At 49.0% G+C, this 18,975-nt stretch overlaps 1 protein-coding gene across 50 annotated transcripts in view; it reads right to left on the bottom strand.

The window, feature by feature from the left end:
- LRRFIP1 (LRR binding FLII interacting protein 1) overlaps positions 1-18,975 on the bottom strand; it is a 138,557-nt gene that overhangs the window by 57,418 nt on the left and 62,164 nt on the right. For 40 of the 50 annotated variants that reach the window (XM_023642685.2, XM_023642686.2, XM_023642687.2 and 37 more), the window contains 2 exons: positions 7,126-7,212; positions 126-143 (listed from right to left, as the gene is read on the bottom strand). In XM_023642685.2, the coding sequence (XP_023498453.1) occupies positions 126-143; positions 7,126-7,212 (105 nt within the window). The remainder of the gene's footprint in view (positions 1-125; positions 144-7,125; positions 7,213-18,975) is intronic. The other 10 variants (XM_023642678.2, XM_070269582.1, XM_023642681.2 and 7 more) reach the window with 1 other exon arrangement.

Below are 18,975 nucleotides of genomic sequence, written 5' to 3'. Positions count from 1 at the left end.
CAAAGCAGTAAAAGCAGCAGTAAGAACTTCGCTGTCACGAGAGGCGTTATTTCTGAAAGGTGACCAGGTCTTGGCAAGGGAAAAACAGTACATGCAAATTAGAAAACAAAGACGGAAGTGCCTACCTTTTGAACCTGATAGATCTAGAGAGAAGGGCAAAAGAAACAGAGAAAGAAATATAAAATCCAATTACAGAAGTAGAAACATCAGAAAGAAAGGTTCTGTAAGCACCTTGAAATATGCATAAAAGCCATATTGGAAAAAAAAAACAACACTGGTAAAATATGAATTAAAAAAATTTTTTTGAAGTCTCATTGAAATAGTAATTTTATAACTGATTTTACATTCTATTTTAGATATATTGGTAAAACATGGGCATACCCACATGAATCTCTATAAAAATCCTGCTGCTTTCTAACGCAGAGTTTTGTACACCTTCTACCATTAATGGGAAAGAGATCTTCATCCTCAATTTAAAATTTCTTTTCACAGTGATAAAAGTTAAACAAAAAAGTACAGAAATTTAATTGGAAAGTCAACTGGTCAAATTCACAAACAGTGAAGAAAGAGGCTTCCACGTTCTGATTCATGCAGATACGAACAGAATACCAGTAAAATTCCAGCTAAACAGAGTAATCACTAAAATGTAACTGAAACATTTTTTTTTAAGATTTTATTTTTCCTTTTTTCTCCTCAAAGCCCCCCGGTACATAGTTGTGTATTTTTAGTTGTGAGTCCTTCTAGTTGTGGCATGTGGGACACCGCCTCAGCAGGGCTTGATAAACAGTGCCATGTCCGCGCCCAGGATTCGAACTGGCGAGACCCTGAGCCGCTGAAGTGGAGCGCGTGAACTTATCCACTCGGCCATGGGGCCGGCCCCTGAAATATTTTTTTAAAAAGCTTATGATCACACACTGACATATCAGTTTGCTTCACAGGTTCTCCTAATTTTGCAGTGATCGCTAGGTAAGATTATCTACTCCATTCATTCATTCATTCAACAAAACATTGACCGACTCAGGCATTGTTCAAGATGCTGCCAAAACTATAAGATTGGAAACTTGGTGTTTCTAGCCTTATATGAGTGAGCACAGGTGACTGTAGTCAACATTATCACTATATTAAAACAGGACCTCCAGCAAAAATGTTTATCAAGTCAGTAGCTACAAAAGAGATGCACCCTGGTCATCGTATCACCTGATCATCGTATCACCATTTTTTCCCCCATTAGTGCAGGTTCTCATGCGAAGCAAAAGGCCCACTTGGATTTCCCAAAGAATATCTACATATTCATCTTCCCTAATAAATCCATCAAAAAGGAGCTCATGATCATTTTAAACGGCTCCAAAAGCACAGCTAACGTTGTCAGTCCTCCTCATCTGCACAGATGAAGAGAACCGCTATGGAGAGTGCAACGGGCTGTCACAGAGGGCTGGGGCTGGCTGGGCAGTCTGGAAAGATCCGCAGCCAGTTCACGGGCCCCCATGTCCTCAGGGTCTGCTGGGGCTTGATGACAGGCCCATATTCCTCAAACACTGGTGTCTCTTTGCTCACCTCTCCTCCCTCTGCACTCTCCATGCTGGCCTTGGAGGATCCCAAGCACCAGTGTGGCTTCAACCACAATCTGCTTCTGAAACCCTCCAGATGGTGTCACCAGCTTCCTGCTCTCCCGAGCCCCCAAGGATGGTCACTGCTCTCCAGACATCCACAGGCTCCGTCCACCTTCAGCCCATCTGACCTCCTTCTCAAGGAAACCCTCGGCCCTGCTCAGAAACACCTGTGTAGAGGTGGGACGGCTTGCCAAGAGATGCAAACAGGGATCACGTTTCTCAATTATTACACCAAAATATCAACCCTCCTGGTTAAACACTGGTCTTCCAAAGCAGATTCATTTCCACTTAATCAACAACTTAAAATGCCAGTGCCCCAGGCTATCAGATTGTATAACCTCAAATTGTGTTACCAGTTCTAATAATAGTCAGGTCCAGAGATGTGATATGCAAAGGAGAGGCTCAGAGAGGTGCTGTCTGTACACCTCCCTAGATCCTTAAAGCGTGTCCCAAACCTGCAGTTCGGACCGTGTTAGCCTGTCTCACTCATCTCTCTAGATGTATACACAAATGCTCCTGCACACACACGTGCACAGATGTGTACACTCCCCCACCCCTGGACTTGGGTCAAATGAAGAAACAGCTGGATGAACATCAGTTATGGCTTCCGTGTTCTCTGCAAAAGTCTGGCTAACAAAATGGCCTATTTTGTGTTTATTATACTGTGCCTCGAATTCAGCACCAATAAAAAAAACTTGTTTTTCAAGATATGCTTCCAGTTGTAAAGTGATTGGGATCATGTGGATTATTCTGTTTCCCCCTTGGCTGTGTGTGTCAGCATGCTCACAGCCAACTGCAGTCCCTGGTTAACATACTGACTGTGCCCTTTGTGTGTGTTTGTTTTTGTTCTTGACTTTGTATTTGATTTTGAGGCAGAGGCTGTCGTAGGAAGAATGCAAGCTTTGCAGTGTTTTTAGATCTAGATTTGAACCTTGGCTCCGCCATTTTCTTAGCTTTGGGGAAAACGGTCTCATCTCTCTAAGGTCATTTTCCACACCTGTAAATAAAACTCAGAGTAATAAAATATACACCTACTTTGTTTAAAAACTTTTGAATCCCTTTTCTGAAGAAGCAGACATAAACTTTAAATAGACAGTAATGCTCTCATGTTTCAAAGACCCTAAGTTTATGATGGCAAAATTGTCGTTTGTGTAAGTCAGTGCTGCTGGTCGAACCAGATCAACATAAACTGCAGGGCAGAGCCAGAGTGTCTCCCTCCACGCTTCACCCCTCCTCGGTCTGGCTGTCATCTCCCAAGGATGGCTTCCTGCCCATCCTGCCTTCTCCCACTTGTGGCTCCTTCCTTCAGTGTCCCCACTTGCTGTGTCATCAGAGTTAGCTTCTCTGCTTTCTCCCTAAGACACACCAGGTTGTCACTCCACATCCTGATAATTCACAGCATGGGTGCTGGTCACCAGGCATGTGACCTGACCCCAAGGGAGAGTCTGAGATCAGTAGAGAAGACAGCTTCCCTGTGTCACTGCCTGTCGGAGGAGTGTGAGCACAGACGGACGAATGACCCACACGGGATAAATTAGAAAGGTGACGGGTACCTCAGGTACTTCCTCACGAGCGAAGCCAAGCGCTCCTCCTGGTCTTCTCACAGCTTAAACCCCACTCGACGGGGAGACTTTGCCCCCACGTCTGAACGCGCCTCTGCTGTGTAGCCGAAGGCTGAGGGGACCCAAATTCCCACACTATTTTCATGAAGACATTTCATGGAACTTGAATAGGACAGAACATTTGATGCCTGTGAACCACTTAAATGCCTTTATAGTAAACGTGAAACATACTGTTAGAATGAAGAATTTCAAAATTCTAACGCCATCTACTAACCAGACGGCACTTGGGTGTGTGACTGAGAGAGGCAACTGTGGCATTTTTAATCAGATTTCCCAGGTTTTAATTGGATTTTCTCTGCAGATCCTGAGCTCCTTGGCAGGCCCTGACCACCTGAGGTCAGGCCGTGCCACACAAGAGCTGGGCTCTGCCAGCGCACAGGCCCGGGTTCAAATCTCGGCTCTACCACCCAGCTGCCTCTCGACCAGATGGGTTCTCTAACTCTTCGGGGCCCCCCTGTCCTGTATGTCCAGGGGGGGCTTCCAGGACCTCAAAGGGCTACTGTGAGGGGCGGTTGGGACCCTCCACACATCTTACTACCCCCTGCCGCGACACCCACCCCCATTTTACAATACCAAAACTAAACGGCCAAACTTAAAGTTTCCCATCTTTGGGTACCAAATGCATTTTTGCTGCCTGAAATATTGCAAGTGAAATGCAGTTCAGCAACAGATTACTCTTGGGCTGTAGAATGAAAATGGAACAGAAGAGGACTTCCTTTGACTCAAAGGGAGAAGGGCATGCTTGCCTTTTAAAGGAGATCATTCAAATAGATGGTTTCTTGGCTTAATTCTTCCTAGCGTTTCTTTTCTTTTCTTTTCTTTTGAGGAAGATTAGCCCTGAGCTAACTATTGCCAATCCTCTTCTTTTTGCTGAGGAAGACTGGCCTTGAGCTAACATCCATGCCCATCTTCCTCTACTTTATACGTGGGACGCCTACCACAGCATGGCTTTTTGCCAAGCACTGCCATGTCCGCACCCGGGATCCAAACTGGCCAAACCCGGGCCACGGAAGTGGAACGTGGGAACTTAACCACTGCACCACCGGGCGGCCCCTTAGCTTTTATTTTCTAAATCAAGAACTTTTGCAAAGAACTTTGTGGGTGATAAGCTGCTTATATTATCATCTAAATATTTAAATCAATTCTATCCATAATTAAGGATAGAACATATTTTATCTAAATGTATACTTTGGAAGATAGAAAAGCTTGTAAAGACTATATAACTCATTTTCAACTTGATTTTGTAGAAATTTTACATTTGTATTTGTGGTGAAAGTGACTTTCTCTTAGACTTGAGAAATATGATAAAACGATTACTCATACCACCATGAAAATCAAAGGTGGGGCCCCTTAAAGATTCACTGTCATCTTTTTCCTGAGCCTGTTGGTTCAGCTCCCATGGCAGAGCTGAGAGAACAGCCACAGGCCACCAGAAATTCTTACTAACAGGGGAGGAGGGGGGCGTGGTGTTGACATTCAATCAACTGTGGCAAAACCTGGCAGAGCAGCAAAATATTTGGGAAAATTCTTCTTACAACTCTTTTATGACCTTAATATAAAAAAGCCTGGAGGACTGCTGGAGAACCAGGCAAGCCGATTAGAACCAATGAGCCACTAAGAGGGTGGGCGGCTCCTGGCGCTGGAGAATGAAGCAACCAAGTGCCACAAACTGTGACGCATCCCGAGAAATCATGGCCCACTGCCCACTGCGTGACGACCTTAACATCCCACTGCCACACTGGCTTCTAAAGCAGAGCGGAGGGGGCCAGCGGTGTCCTGCACACAGTGGGCTTGCAAGTATCTACTGAAAGAACAATATTCTAAAGAGACATTGACACCAGGCAGTTTGAAAAAGCAATTTGTCATTTAAAATACCTATTGTTAAAAACCAGTTCAGGCTAAAAGAAGTATTCCATTAGGCGGCCTCCAACCATTACTATTTATACCAGCATCTGAGTGCACAGAAGCTGCTTGGTGTCAGGATGGCTCCTAAAGCATGGGGGACATTGTCTCAGACAGGTATGTGACAAAGTTCTACAAAACAAGATCTATTCCTTTTCTCCACCTCCCACTCTAAGTACTTCTGTCTGGAGACTTTCCTGAATGTGCGTCTTTGAATCATCTTCAATAATCACTCCTGGCCAGGGATATGCTGAGGTTTATGGCCGGTGTTAATCAGGTTCCCATCCCCATTAGAGCCGAACCTCGCCCGTAACCAACATAATGGGGAGGGAGGCACTTCATGTTAACCCTCAGGCCTTACCCCAAGTTCCAGTTCAATTGTACAGTGCAAATAATTAAAATGAAAATTCAGGAGTCTATTTCCAATTTTAAATCAATAAATCCAATTCTAGGGGGGGAAGGCACTGAGAAAATGCTAAATCCGTGCTTCTCTGAGTAAATTAGGAGGAAAAAAGCACAGAAAATTACTGAATTAAAAGGACTAAATTAATTCTAGAGGCAAATACCATAAAAACGAAACTTACTTACAACTGTATTTGTATTTCCAACAATGAGGGAGAAGCGGTGAGGGACTTCCAAATATTTGTTTAGTCTCTATTTACATGTAAACACACGACAAGTGACACCTAAAATATGGTGGGAGCGTGGCAGCTGCTCATGTGCTCGAGCCACTTCCCAAAGACTGCTGGAGCACGGTGTGGCCTTTCTCTCAGGAACAACGTCCCCTCCTGTCCCCATCACCATCATCAGGACTGCGGTATGACTTTCCTAACCAACGTCCTGGGTTTGAGTTTCTAGTAATCTCCAGCCCATTCTTCAAACCATGCCAAAAAGTGTCCTCCCCCAGTTCAAATCTGGCCATGCCCCTCCCCCTCTCAGACATTTCCATGCCGAGTGACAAACTCTGCAGGCAGGAAATGACAATGAGTGTCTCCGGCTGGTGGCCAGAGGCCACCCCCTACAGGGAATGCAGTGGAATCTGCAATGGTTTTAAGAGAAATTGGAAACCCAGAGTTTTAGCTGAAATCTCACAAGTTTTAAAACATTGGCTCGACTTTTAAAACGTGGCCATGTGACCCAAACAAGACCCTGGGTATGAAAATCAGCCCTGGGGTGGGGGATGCAGCTGGCTACATCTCTGCAACACACTAAATTCAGATCTTCTGAATGAGAACAGCCCTTCGGTGGGGTCTGGTGCGGACGCTCCCTCAGGGCACGGCCCACAGGAGAACAGAGAATCGAGACCCACTGCATTTGCCATGTAGACTTCAAGGTCATGGAAAAGCTCACAGCTCTAACAGCAAGTTCAGGAGCCCTCATGCTGTCCACGTGACTTCTGGCTCCAGCTCAAGACGATGAAAATAAGTAGCAAACAGCATTAACAGGTGTGTAAACACAGCACTATCCATTTTCCCAGGGGGGCAATCTCTTCTCTGGCTATTTCACCCGCGGCGTGTATTCTGGTCTCTGTGTCACATTCAGACTTTAGGCATCATGAAAGCTGTTAAAAACCATAAAGCCGCAGGGGAAATATTTTTAAACAAAATAATCTGGTTAGTTTTAGAGCATCATAACCTGTTCTTCTGTCATGTTTTAATTCAGAGGATCAGGATTCTTGCTCGACAGTTAGACCTCGAAGTTGAGCCAGCACATCTCGGCTCCTTTGAGCCAGAAAGCTGGGCTGGGAAGATGTGTGCAGCGAGCGGCTGTGTGCAGGGGGTTCACCTCGGGACCCCACAGGTGGAGTCTGGAACAGGCACGCCTGATATGCGTGCTATGCGCACTCCCTGGCCTGACCTTGAACAAGAGTCCCGGGCATGAGTGTGTTCCGGTGCCGAGCAACGTCAAGCGGACAGGTGCCCTGCATGTGCACACTCCACCTAAAATAAAACCGTCTGTGAAAAGGACCGACGGGGAAGTCTGAGCGTTACCTCCTTCTGCTGCCGCTCCAGCTCCTTCATTCGGATCTCTCGAGCCTCGGCCCGGGCCGCACGCTTCGCCGCCAGCCTGGCCTCCGCCTGAAACAGACCCGGAAATTTTATTAGGAGGCAGACCAGCAGCTCCTGTCAAGGACACAGTCAACAGCGATGCTGTTGCAAGACAATCCTGTTCAGAATTTAATAAAGACACAGCAAGGCATCACAGACTCACAAGAGTTAAAAGGGTCATCAGGAATGACACTGGGAATAGTCAGAGTAATAATGATTGCTCCTGTTTATCAGTCCCCTACTAAATGCCAAGTGCGCACTATTCTACAGGTTTTTAATATATTATGCCATGTACTCCTTGCAACAGCCCTATTAGGGTGATACTGTTACCATCTCCAGTTTATAGATAAGGGAGCTAAGACACAGAGAGGGTAAGTAACTTGCCCAAGGTCACACAGCCAGTCAGTGGCAGGGCTGGGCAATCTGCCTTCCTCTGGAGCTACAACAGACTAATGCATGGAGCAAGAGCATTAGAGCTGGACACGACTGCAGGTCAATGGTTCAAACGCTCCCTTTACAGAGCAGGAAGTGGAGACCCCTAGAGGCTGTCAGATCCGTCTGAGGGCGGGGCTGCGGTCTGACCCTGCTTTCCAGAATTCCTGTCCAGTCACGTCTCACTACAGCCTGCTGCCTCAGCTTCCCCTCCAACAGTGTGGGGAAGCCCATCTTTTCTCAAGACATGGTGGAACGGTGCCAGCTGTCAGAAGAGTTACATTAAAAAAAAACTGGGGACCAGCCCCATGGTGTAATGGTTGTTTGCATGCTCTGCTTCAGCGGCCTGGGGTTCGTGGGTTCAGATCCTGGGTGTGGACCTGCACACTGCTCATCAAGCCATGCTGTGGTGGCATCCCAGGTACAAAATAGAGGAAGATTGGCAGAGATGTTAGCTCAGTCACAATCTTCCTCACCAAACAACAACAACAAATTTGCCTCCATTTCACCATCCGACAACCTGTAGCTGCTTAGCTATATTCTACTTCAGAACATTTAAAAAGCCTGATCAGGGCCAACCAATGCCGTCCAACCTGGCACTTGAACACTGATCCACATTTTACAAACCTCAGATTTTCACTGTTCCAGGCAGACCACAGCACAGGGAGGTCAATGGTGCAGTGTACCCAGACTCAGGTCTTCTGGGTCCAACAAATCCCACCTTCTTTCCACTTAATGTTTTGGGGGAATATACTTGTAATTCTTCCAACAACAGTTCTGTAGACACGGTTTTCAGACTGCTCCCTAATCATCTTAAAACAGAGCCATCGGAGATGGCCAGACTGCTTGTGGAGTGGTCGTAGGGCCAGTAGTGAGGTGGCCAAGTGTCCCGTCGTCCAGCTTCTCCCCAAGGGTGGGCACCCTGCCCCGTAGCCTCAGGTCTAGACGGTGGGTCCTGGCATCAAGGACGTCCACCTCCCCCCTCATGACTGTATTGCACTGAATTACAAAATCATCATCTTTCTCAATTCTAATCTAAGTTGAAAAGCGACCAGAGCTGCTCTGTCAGAGGTTGGCTGGCTGGTGTCCTCACGAGGAATTTATTCTATAACTTGGCTGGTTCACGTGGTTCCTTCATCCACCCAAGCCCAGGTCTCTCAGATCAAGGGTATCAAAAATCACAAGTGAATCAGGACTTTGAGACCTCATTACCACTTTCAACATTCTAAACCATGTTACACTGTGAAGGGCCCCTCAGGGTCTATAAAAAGATCTGGCAGAGCTGGAGGGGAGGGCGGGAGGGGCTGGGAGAAGGTTCATTAAACTGACACCCGCCCACACTGAGTTCCTACAGCCCCGACCGGCCAGCAAGAGGACGGCGTTCCCAGCGAGCGCAGCCTGACTCCAGGCCCTTCCTGGGGGCGGAATGGGCTCCATGCCTGCTGGCCTCGTGTCCAAGATCAGGCAGCTGAAACCCATCAGCCTGGAGGGGGGGACAGGAAGAGGGGTTGGGAAAAGAGAAGGGAGGGCGCAGAGGAGGAAGAAGGGGAGGAGAGGAGGAGAATGTAAGGAGGAGGAAAGGGGTTGGAAGAAGGAAGGGGCTTCGAGAGGGGCAGACGGGGGAAGAGTGTGGCAGGAGGAATTCTAGGGTGGTCCCCAAGGTCCCGCCCCTGGTGTACATGATTCCCATAATCCCTTCCCCTGGTGTGTGGGCAGAACTGTGAGTGGAATGGATGTCACTCCCATGCTTGGGTTACATTATAGGGCAAAGAGAAATGCACAAATAATTAAGGTCACTCATCAGTTGACTTAGAATTAATCAAAAGATAGATTATTCTGGGTGGGCCTGACCTAATCAGGCGAGCCCTGTAAAAGAGAGTCTAGAAGTCCGAGAGACTCCGCTGGCCTTGAAAAAGCAAGCAGCCATGTGTGAGAGGGCCTGTGATGGGCCACAGGACAAGGAACGTGGGCAGCCTCTAAGAGCTGAGACCTGGCTGATGGCCCACAGGAAAATGGGACCGCAGTCCTCCAACAGCAAGGAGCTGAATTCTGCCCATAACTGTGTGACCTTGGAAGAGGACCTTGAGCTCTGGAAAGCACAAAGCTGGGCTGACACCTTGACTGCAGCCTCGTGAGACCCTGAGCAGAGGACCCACCTAGGCTGTGGCCTGACTCTGAGCCACAGAAACTAAGATGACAGATGGATGCTGTTTGAAGCTGCTAAGTTTGTGGATACTTGTTATGCAGCAACAGATAATTAAGATATAAGGAGGTGAGGTCTGAGGGCTTCCTGCTCTCACAGTGTGAATGTCTCTGTGACCAGAGGGGAGTCACCCCCTGCCCAGCCTGCCCATCAAGCCCCCACCCTACTGTGGTCCAGCTCTGCTTGGGATTGGAGCAAAGATCCTGGAAGAGACCACCTATGTGAGCGGGTAGTCCTTGCCACCTGGGAGGGCCTCCCCACCAGATGGGCAGGCCTCCAAAATAACGTCCCATCAGACCCCCTACTCTTGGGGGCCTCCCTCCCCCCAGGAAAGTGCTCCTGTCACAGCCGACCCTCCCCTCTGCTCCTCTCATCCAGCGCAGTACATCTGTCCTGTCCTTGAGTACAATGGCACCAACAGACTAAAAACCAATCAGCCCCGATTTGAGGGACCTGGGCTTGGGTTGATAAACGAACCACACAATCGAACCAAGTTATGGAATAAATTCCTTACGAGGAGACCAGGCAGCCAACCTCGAAGACAGATCAACTGTGGACAATCTCCACCTTAGATTAGAATTTAGGAAGGAGATAAATTTGCAATTCAATGCAATTCCAAATCCGGACAATGGCCACCTCTGAGGCACCTACATGGCTTAGGATGCTCTGGTGACTGACACGAGGAAAGCAAGATGCTCCTGAAACAGGAAGTGATCCCCATCAGGCCTGCTTCTGGGAATCTGGCTAACTGAGCACCAACGGATGTCTGGGCAACGTTAAATTGGTACAGAACCTGCGCACAGCCAACTCTGTGGGCACAAAATACTATCAGCAGATGCCTGACAACACAATTCATCCTCAAACCCTGACACTTGCCAAGAACACGCAACACAGAGCATAACAGATACCCATCACTCAAATGCCCACCATGGAGTCACCAGAGAAAACACCAGAGAGGTCAAGTCATCAAATGAACAAAAATTACAAAACAGCTACGGTCGCCGTGGTGATAGACAAACATGAGTTCATCTCCCCCCAGCATCACGCGGGAGGCCCAGCCCCGCCCGCCCGTTCCTGTCTAGGCGGTGGTCCCAGGGGTCTGGCGCCTCAGGCCGGTCTTCTGTGCAGCAGGACAAATCCATCACGACAGACGCTTCTGTAAAATAGAAACTCCCGTGCTTGGGGTTGGAGCCACATCAGTGTTGGAGAATTTCCAGTCGCTGACTTTCGCTCTCTGAATTTCGCTGTAGGGCACGGCAGCTTACTGGCCATCACAAGCCCAGGCCACCAGCCTGGGGCCACACTAGACAGCCGGGGAAGGACTTTCAAGGTGTGGTTTGGGTCCCCAGTCCCAGGGGCTGCAGACAGAGCAATCGGTGACCGTGGACCAGTGACCAATGCTACAGAGGGGTAAGTAAAATGTGCTGGGAGCTGCTCAGAGGAGGAGTTAACCCGATCCGGATGTCAAGGGGCTTCCCGGAGGACACGCGCCTTAAGTCAAACCCTCAAGAGCCACGAAGAGAGAACTGGGGCAGGGTGTGTGGCGGCAAGGGGCATGTGACCCAGCGGCGAAGTCCCCAGGCCTGGGGAGCAGGCCCGAGCTCTCAGCCCTGTGTCTGGAACCTTCTCTCGAAGGAAGGCAGCACCACTGAAGGGTTTGAAGAAGGAACACGGTGGGGGCTGACTTCGCTTTAGAAATGCCACCTGGCTGAAATGTGGGAGCAGGTGTAGGGGTGGGGAGGGTGGTATGAAACCCAGGAAGTGAGCAGAGGCTGCTTCTGGGCAAGCGAGCGTATGAACATGAACGGGAGGCGCTGGCAGAACTGAACACAAAGGATGAAGCAGAGCAGTGAGGCCAGAGGACTACAGGGAGCTCAGGAGCCCAAGGTCCCAGAGGCCCAGGTGGTCCCAGAAGCCAGAGAACTTGGCGAAGAACCCCTCCCACCTGGTCACCACCCAGGTGCTCGTGAACGCAGGATGGTACCCAAAATTGAACACACCCACGAGTGCTGCTTATGGACGCCTGTCTACCCCCAAGGCCTGGGTGGGCTTCAGAGTTGGGGCATGCCTCCCCATTAATCCTCTCAAGCTCCCAATCTCAAGGTCAAATGGAAGGGATGGAGAGAAGTAAACGGATTTATGGAATTTAGGATACAAAGCATACACTGCACAGGGCTTGAAAAAGAGGTTTAGAAAACAAGACTGTGCACCCCTCTGTCAGTTCATCATCCTTGGCTCCGGTTGGAGGTCGTTGGATCCTTCGTTAATTGACTCAGCACCAAGCTTGTCCACTGGGATCTCGGGCACTGGGTTCACACCGCAGCGGCTCCGATCCCTACGGCTTGTTGGTGCGGCCTCACCGGGTCCCGGGCAGCTCCCTCCCCTTCCCTCAGGAGCCAGCAGGGAAAGGCAAGGGCAAACCCTCAGCCTAGCTCAGCTCATCCCCTCAACGGGTTCCAGAACGGGCAGAGCTCTGGACCTGAATTCTTCCTCCTCTGTCCAATACCATCTTTGCTGAGATCCATACTAAAATACTGAAGGATGAAATGACGTGATCTCGCTTAGATTTGCCTGAAAATAACCTGGATCAAGGAGCCGGTGGGGTCTAAGAGGATGTCAGCTGATAGCTGTTGGGGCCACTGGTGGGACGTGGGGCTCTCACGGTGTGCCCCCTACCCCCCCAGCAGCATCACCTGGGACCTGTTCGAGATGCAGAGTCTCAGGCCCCACCCAGAACCACTGAGTGAGAAACTTTGGGGTGGACCGGGCCATCTGGGCTTCAACACGCCCGCTAGGGGTGCTGGTGCTCACGCAAGTTGGGGGACCTCTGCTTTCTGTTATCCCATCCACGTTTGGGTTGTTTGACATTTTTCATAATAAATAGCAAAAATTTTTAAAGGAAGGAAGGAAGAGGTGGGGGTGGGGAGGCAGAGCCAGAGAGACAGACAGAGAGAGACAGAGAGGGAGGAAGGAAATGAGGGAGCCCCAAACCCATGCTCACTGCTGCCAGAAGATGGCTGTGGTTCTGCTGCTAAAACCCGCCGCAGGGCTGCCCTCCAGCCCATCCAGGGCCCTCCCTGTACCCCTGCTGCCACCCCTGGTTCCCAGTGCCGCCCTCTGGGTCAGGGAGGAGGGGAGGAAGGCGCTGACCTAGCCAGGCCTCTCTGACGAGATCCAGGCTCCCTGGCTTTTCTCAGGAACGCCCAGAATGCTGGTGGGGAATGCCAGAGTTCCAGCTCCCCTGACAGGGGACACAGCCTCACTCTCCCCCACAAGGACCCCACCGTCCTGGCCTGGAATCCCAGGGAGGTGTACAGACATGGGGTTTTAAAGCAAGGCACCCTTCGACGGTGGAGAAGGTTGGGAAGAGAAGACTCCATTTATGACTAAGTTGGTTCACAATAATTCTAAAAAGCTGAACCCCAGACTCCAAAGTCCCACTTGTACATTTTATTTTACCCTAGATCAACATGACAGCACTCTGATACTGAGCTGATACATATGGAGATGAGAGATACTAAAAGTACACTAAGAAGCACAAGTCTGACTCCCGGGGCCTCCTAAACAAATGATTAAAAACAGCCAGGGACCCCTACAGTGTTGCAGAGGCCAGGGGACAGAGGGCCACAGCCAGGGGCCTGGCCACAGGGCACACAGGCTGGCTGGGGCAACAGACAGCCAAAGTGATGCTTCTCCCACTGAAAGGTCCTCTTTGAAGGCACAGACCCGGCCAGGCTGGAGAGCTGTGTGCAGAAGTCGTGGGCAACAGCAGGAGTGACTTCAGTGACAGGTCTCTGCCTGTGCCAAGAGCTTCGTGGGCTCTGGTTTTAGATGGGACCACAGAGCAGAGGCAGTTCCACCAGAGCAGGACACAAGAGCAGCGGGATCAACAGTCAGATACGGCCCCGTTCTACCACGGACCTGCATAGGCCTCCTGCTCGGAGCACCAGAAATTCCAGGCTGTAGCCAGACAGACATCCAAAGATAAGGGCTGGAACTGAGGGACAGCCAACTTGGGCTGATGGTTGAGGCCAGGCAGAGCTAGAAAGAGAATTCATTCACTGGGACAGGAGAAAGCCCTTGGTGGAGGCTCACAGAGCTGAGAGCCCTCGGGGCATGCTCTGCCCTGGCTCCATCGTTACCTGACGTCCTGCCTACGTCCTGCCTACCTGCCTACGTCCTGCCTATGGTTGGGGGTTTTGTGAGCAGCAGGAGACACTGCCGGAGGGTGGGGCAGCCACACACCATCCCCAGTACCCTGCACCCCAATTCCAGTGATGTCCAGGGGCTGGAAGAGCAATAATTCTATCTGTATCCTGTTTAACTACTTGAGGTTCCCAGGTGATGCTCTTCAAAGAACAGAAACTGACACTGGAGGAACAGAAGTCCTGCCTGCCTGGAAGGGACAGAAGGTGCCACAGGAGGCAGACCGATCGCTTTCTAAAAGCCCCACACTACCTCAGGGAATCCTGGCTGGCTGTCCATTTCCTGGGCTTCGAAGCTTTGCTGCAAAGAGAGGCGCAGAACAAGACAAATTCTTAGTCTGCTTTTAAACTCTGCAGTTACACCCAGGGGGTCCAGAATTCTACATGGAAGCCGGAAGGGGTTTATGAGCCACAACTCCAGGGCGATTCTTAGGAAATGGGACTGAGACCCCTTTGTCAAGTCATTCATCTGGGCTGAGAAAGCCCTGTGGTCTGGAGAAGCACCAGAATGACAGCTCAGGCGGGTGTGGACATTCTAGAAGAGTTGCGTGGGAAGATACTGTCACCACACATTAAGAATGACGTCTGTGTCAAGGGGGAGAGGACTGGGCTGTGGACATGTGTGAGGGACCCCAGTGACTGCCACCTCCCTGTCTGCTCCCATCCATGTAAAGTGGAAATGATGCCACACGGGGCTGTTCAGAGAGACAAGCAATTTGTCGGCTGTGCAGCATTCCACAAACAGGAGGAAGTTTTAGCATGAATTACACGCCTTCATTTTGGCCTCCAGGTGTTAGAATCAAGCAGAATTGAAAAACTGGTAGCATTTGTTTTTCAGGACACGTGATATGTTTTAACTATAGTTTATAACTTTTGGGGAAAAGCTTAGGCACATATTTAAAGTTCACTCATGTGAATGTAATAGGAATACTAGGCAGCTGAAGCCTGAAGGGGTGACAAAGAACCAGTTTTGTTTAGAAACAAGCAGGGGCCTCTGTCCTGCCTGATAAGTCCCCGAATGATGAAGGAATGCAGCTCCTGACGGGGCAGGCTTGGAATCTCGGATTCACTGGAGGACACACACACAGGCCCGTGTGAAAGGGCCTTATGATACACTGCACGTTTCCAGTCTGGAGTAGACGGTGGTCGGTGCAGAGGACGACGAGGCCGTGACACAGCGTCTCCTTCCCATCTTGCTTTTGCTACAGGAAGTGGCAACGGCCACCAACTTTTGTTTTCTATGTAAACCTCCAACCCCTCATATGCAGTACATTCTAAAAATAGTTTGCTATTCAAAGCAACCAAGTGGAATGAGCGAGGCATTCTCCTGCAGCGGCACGAACAGGCCCACGCCACCTCTGCACCCTGCATCCGGAGCCCCCGGGTCCCTCGGCTGCCACATGCATTTTAGTCCAGTCTCAAAAGAAATGCTCATCTTCCCAAAAACCTTGCTTGTGCAATTACAGTAAGTTCCTCCAACGAGCGGCCTACTCTGTGGCCACGCCTGTAATTATGAATGCCATGGAGGGGAAGACGCCTTGGAGTGACAGTTGTCAATGGGGGGAGTGCCAATTCTCTAGAGAGCATTTTGGGAATGCTGGCAGGGGGGTTGGGATGTCACAGTGATCGCAGTGGGGACTAATGGCCTTTAGGAGGCTGTGCGTGGCATACCAACCACCCTGCATTCAGACAGGCCTGCATAATGAAGAACTTTCCCATTGACTTTTCAGGCAGATAGAAAAACCACTTGATAACTTTCAGATCTATAAACTTATAAACAAACTCAAAATACGTTTTGCGCAGTTTTAACGTACACTCAATATGCCAGGAATGCAAACGGCGTGGAAATTGAGGGAAAATTATACTTGGGTTTGTTCAAAACTTTCCCAAAAGTTAGTGACCATTTTAAATGTCACATCACTGACAGCAACATAATGAGTGATGTCTGGGTCCCAGGACAACACCGCTGCATCAGCCTATGTCTGCAGCTGTCATGCTGGGCCCAGGTCTGCGCACGCATCTGACCTCTGTATCTGTCTTCTGCAACACTGAGACTTGGGCATTTCTAGACCGAAACTGATATTCTGTTACTGCAACTTACCTTCATTTTATTTCCTTCTAATGGTACAGTTAAAACATTATATTGACTTGAAATTACGTGTGCTGGTAGATTTTACCACCCATGAATTTCATCTCAGGTTAGTAACGAGGATGGAGGATGTTAAACTCTTGTTATAAAAAAGGGACGTTGGGTCTGAAGGGCCTTGAACCAAAGCTTTAAAACTTCGGAGTGGAACAGGTGGGTTGAACCTCCCCACGGCACAGCCACAGACTCAGGGCACAGGTCTGGAGGGGGCGGGGGGCAAGTGCTTAAGCCACAAAATAAACAAGACGCACCTTATCATTTTACTTGAAGATTTGGAGGACACAAAAGTAAACACTAAAGTCTAGCTGGTATTTAAAACATCAAGTTTCCATCAAAATCAACTCTGATGAGTTATGGAGTAGACTGTAAAATTACTGTGGAATTTTAGGATAAAACGACAGCCTTCAAAGAAGCCTGTACACCTTGCAAAGATGCTCGCGGCTGGACCCGTGGGCCCCGAGGAGCTGGCCCCCTATCTTCTCCTCTTGGGGGACCTAAAAGAATAGCCCAAGAGGCAATGGGTACCAACTCTGCCTAGACTGTCCACAGAGCTCTCTTTCCCCGTTTTACTACTGGAAATCTCCTGACTTTGCTTTTCAGAACGATAAACCTCTTAACAGTGCCCCACATACCAATACGAATAATAAACATATCAATCAGGAAGCAAATTACTCATGTTACTTTATGGAGAGCAACGACTAACAACCTTTACCTATTCAAACTGCACACCACAAACTTCGGCTTAGCAACCACACACACTGATGCTCATAAATAAAGATGCTGCACAGTATCCTCTATGCAAATACATTTCTCCTCTGGCTGTTAACCCATTTCTAATTTCTGTCTGAGACGAGTGAATGTTCCCACTGCCTTCAAGAGCTCCAATGTGGTGGAATTACAAAGAAGAGCATGACGGCCACAAATAAGCATGTGTGTGACTACAGGTGAGAACGGCTGGCCTCACCTGTGCAGCTCTTCAGGTGACAGGTCCCTCCAGCCAACGCATCTGGGCTCCACTCCCTTCACCTTACCAGCTCCATGCAGGGTCTTCCCTGAAAACCCCACACCCTTAAGATGTCACAAAATGCTGAAATTGTTCCTTCTCAGAATAAGGCAGGACACTCCAGCTGCACCAGGGCATCCCTGTATTAGGCAGCACACAACTAGTGACACCTTTTCCTATATTCCTCCTAGAACCAGCTAGGCAGGAAACTGAAGCCAGCACTTCTATCCTCAGCGAGCTTGTCTGTTTGGATGGGGTGGGGCAGGAGCTACACAAAACAGAAAAAGACGTACATCCCAGTAGATCCTGGTGCACGCTGACACATGAAACAGATAAAAAGTTCACATGGTACAAAACCCAGAAAAACAGAAACGGCTGCAGCTCTTTCATTTCTACTATTCTCTTCCTTATTTAGAAAAATAAAGTCCAGTGAATGTTCTTTGGTCTGAAAACTACCAGAAATAGAAAGGAAATGTTCAAGAAAATGAAGACTTCTCAGTATGTATTCGGGGAGCAAGGACTTGTGTCCTAAGAGGCTGCCTTAGGAACAAGAAATCCTTTAGCCCTGATCCTGGGGTTGTGAGGCCCGGGCTGCGAAGAGGAGCTGGCAGCAGGTGACCGTCCGCCAGACTCTGTCGGAAGCAATGTGCACAGTGGTGACAGTCAGCAGCACCAGCTCCGAGGCTGTTGGCCTGGGTCTGAACTGGCCCCGGTGCCTGTGGGCTGTGTGGACTTGGGAAAGTCCCCTGGCCTTTCTGAGCCTCAGCTTCCTCTTCATCTGTAAGGCAGAGATTACCAAACTACCTCTTGGGGTTATGACAAGCGTTAGGGAAAGACTTCTGCAGAAAACGCAGGGCTGACAGCAGGCGCTGGAAATGTTACCTGCTGTTACTACTCACACAGCATCGTCTCTAACAGCTGCAGACCCAGCAGTGTGGATTCAGCACAGATTAAGTCTAAAAGCCCCAAGGGAAGGCAAGTGCGCTGAGGCACCAATGAGGAGAAAGTGCACTGGGGCAATTTCAGAGGAGAGAGGTGGAGGCTGGGGTGACAGCCCACACCCGAAGCCCACGCACGCCTTATTTCTCTTCTGCAGGGAAAATCACACACCCACCTGCCACAGATAAAAGGGGCTGAGGATCCAACAACGTTGGTTTGATAAGCTCCATCACACAGACATATAGATGAAACGTTTGGGTTAAAATTTAAAGTAAACCCTCACTATAGTTTAAATTACTTAAATTGTTACTTTTCTACTACAAAGTAGTTGCATTCAGAGTCAAGGCAAAACTACTTACGAATGGGCTTTAAAGTTGTCAAGTTACAGTGAAGGAGAAAACCTCTTGGAACTCTGGCCCTCCCTCAAATGAATGAATGAGTCTCAGAATACACAGTTGTGTTGTTGGGGGGGTGTGTGTGTGTGTGTGTGTGTGTGTGTGTGTGTGGTTTGTTTTGGAGTCTGGCTGGGGGGAGGGGATTTCAGCAGCGGTCTGCAATCAAACAGATGGCAACTTTGAATTATTAAATCTTGGATGTAGTCAACATTACGCTTTGTTTAACTTCGGAGAAAGAAGTTAATTGACTTAATTTTATCTAGATAGTCTGAATAACGAAAGTTCTAGGCAACCCATCCCATGAAAATAAGCTTCTTTATTTAAAAACAAACAAACAAACTAGAATTTGGGTGGCCCAGAGTAAAAACAGGAAGGTCATAAAAATTCCTCTTCTCCCTCCCCCATGTCTAACATATAGTGAAATGTAACAGGCTTATGTCAATAGCAGGTTAGTAATTCGAACCTCATGG

The sequence above is a fragment of the Equus caballus genome, chromosome 6, assembly GCF_041296265.1.
Source record: "Equus caballus isolate H_3958 breed thoroughbred chromosome 6, TB-T2T, whole genome shotgun sequence".
NCBI lineage: Eukaryota > Metazoa > Chordata > Mammalia > Perissodactyla > Equidae > Equus > Equus caballus.
Note: the sequence above shows the minus strand (reverse complement) of the source record. Positions and strands in the feature narration are given on the sequence as shown.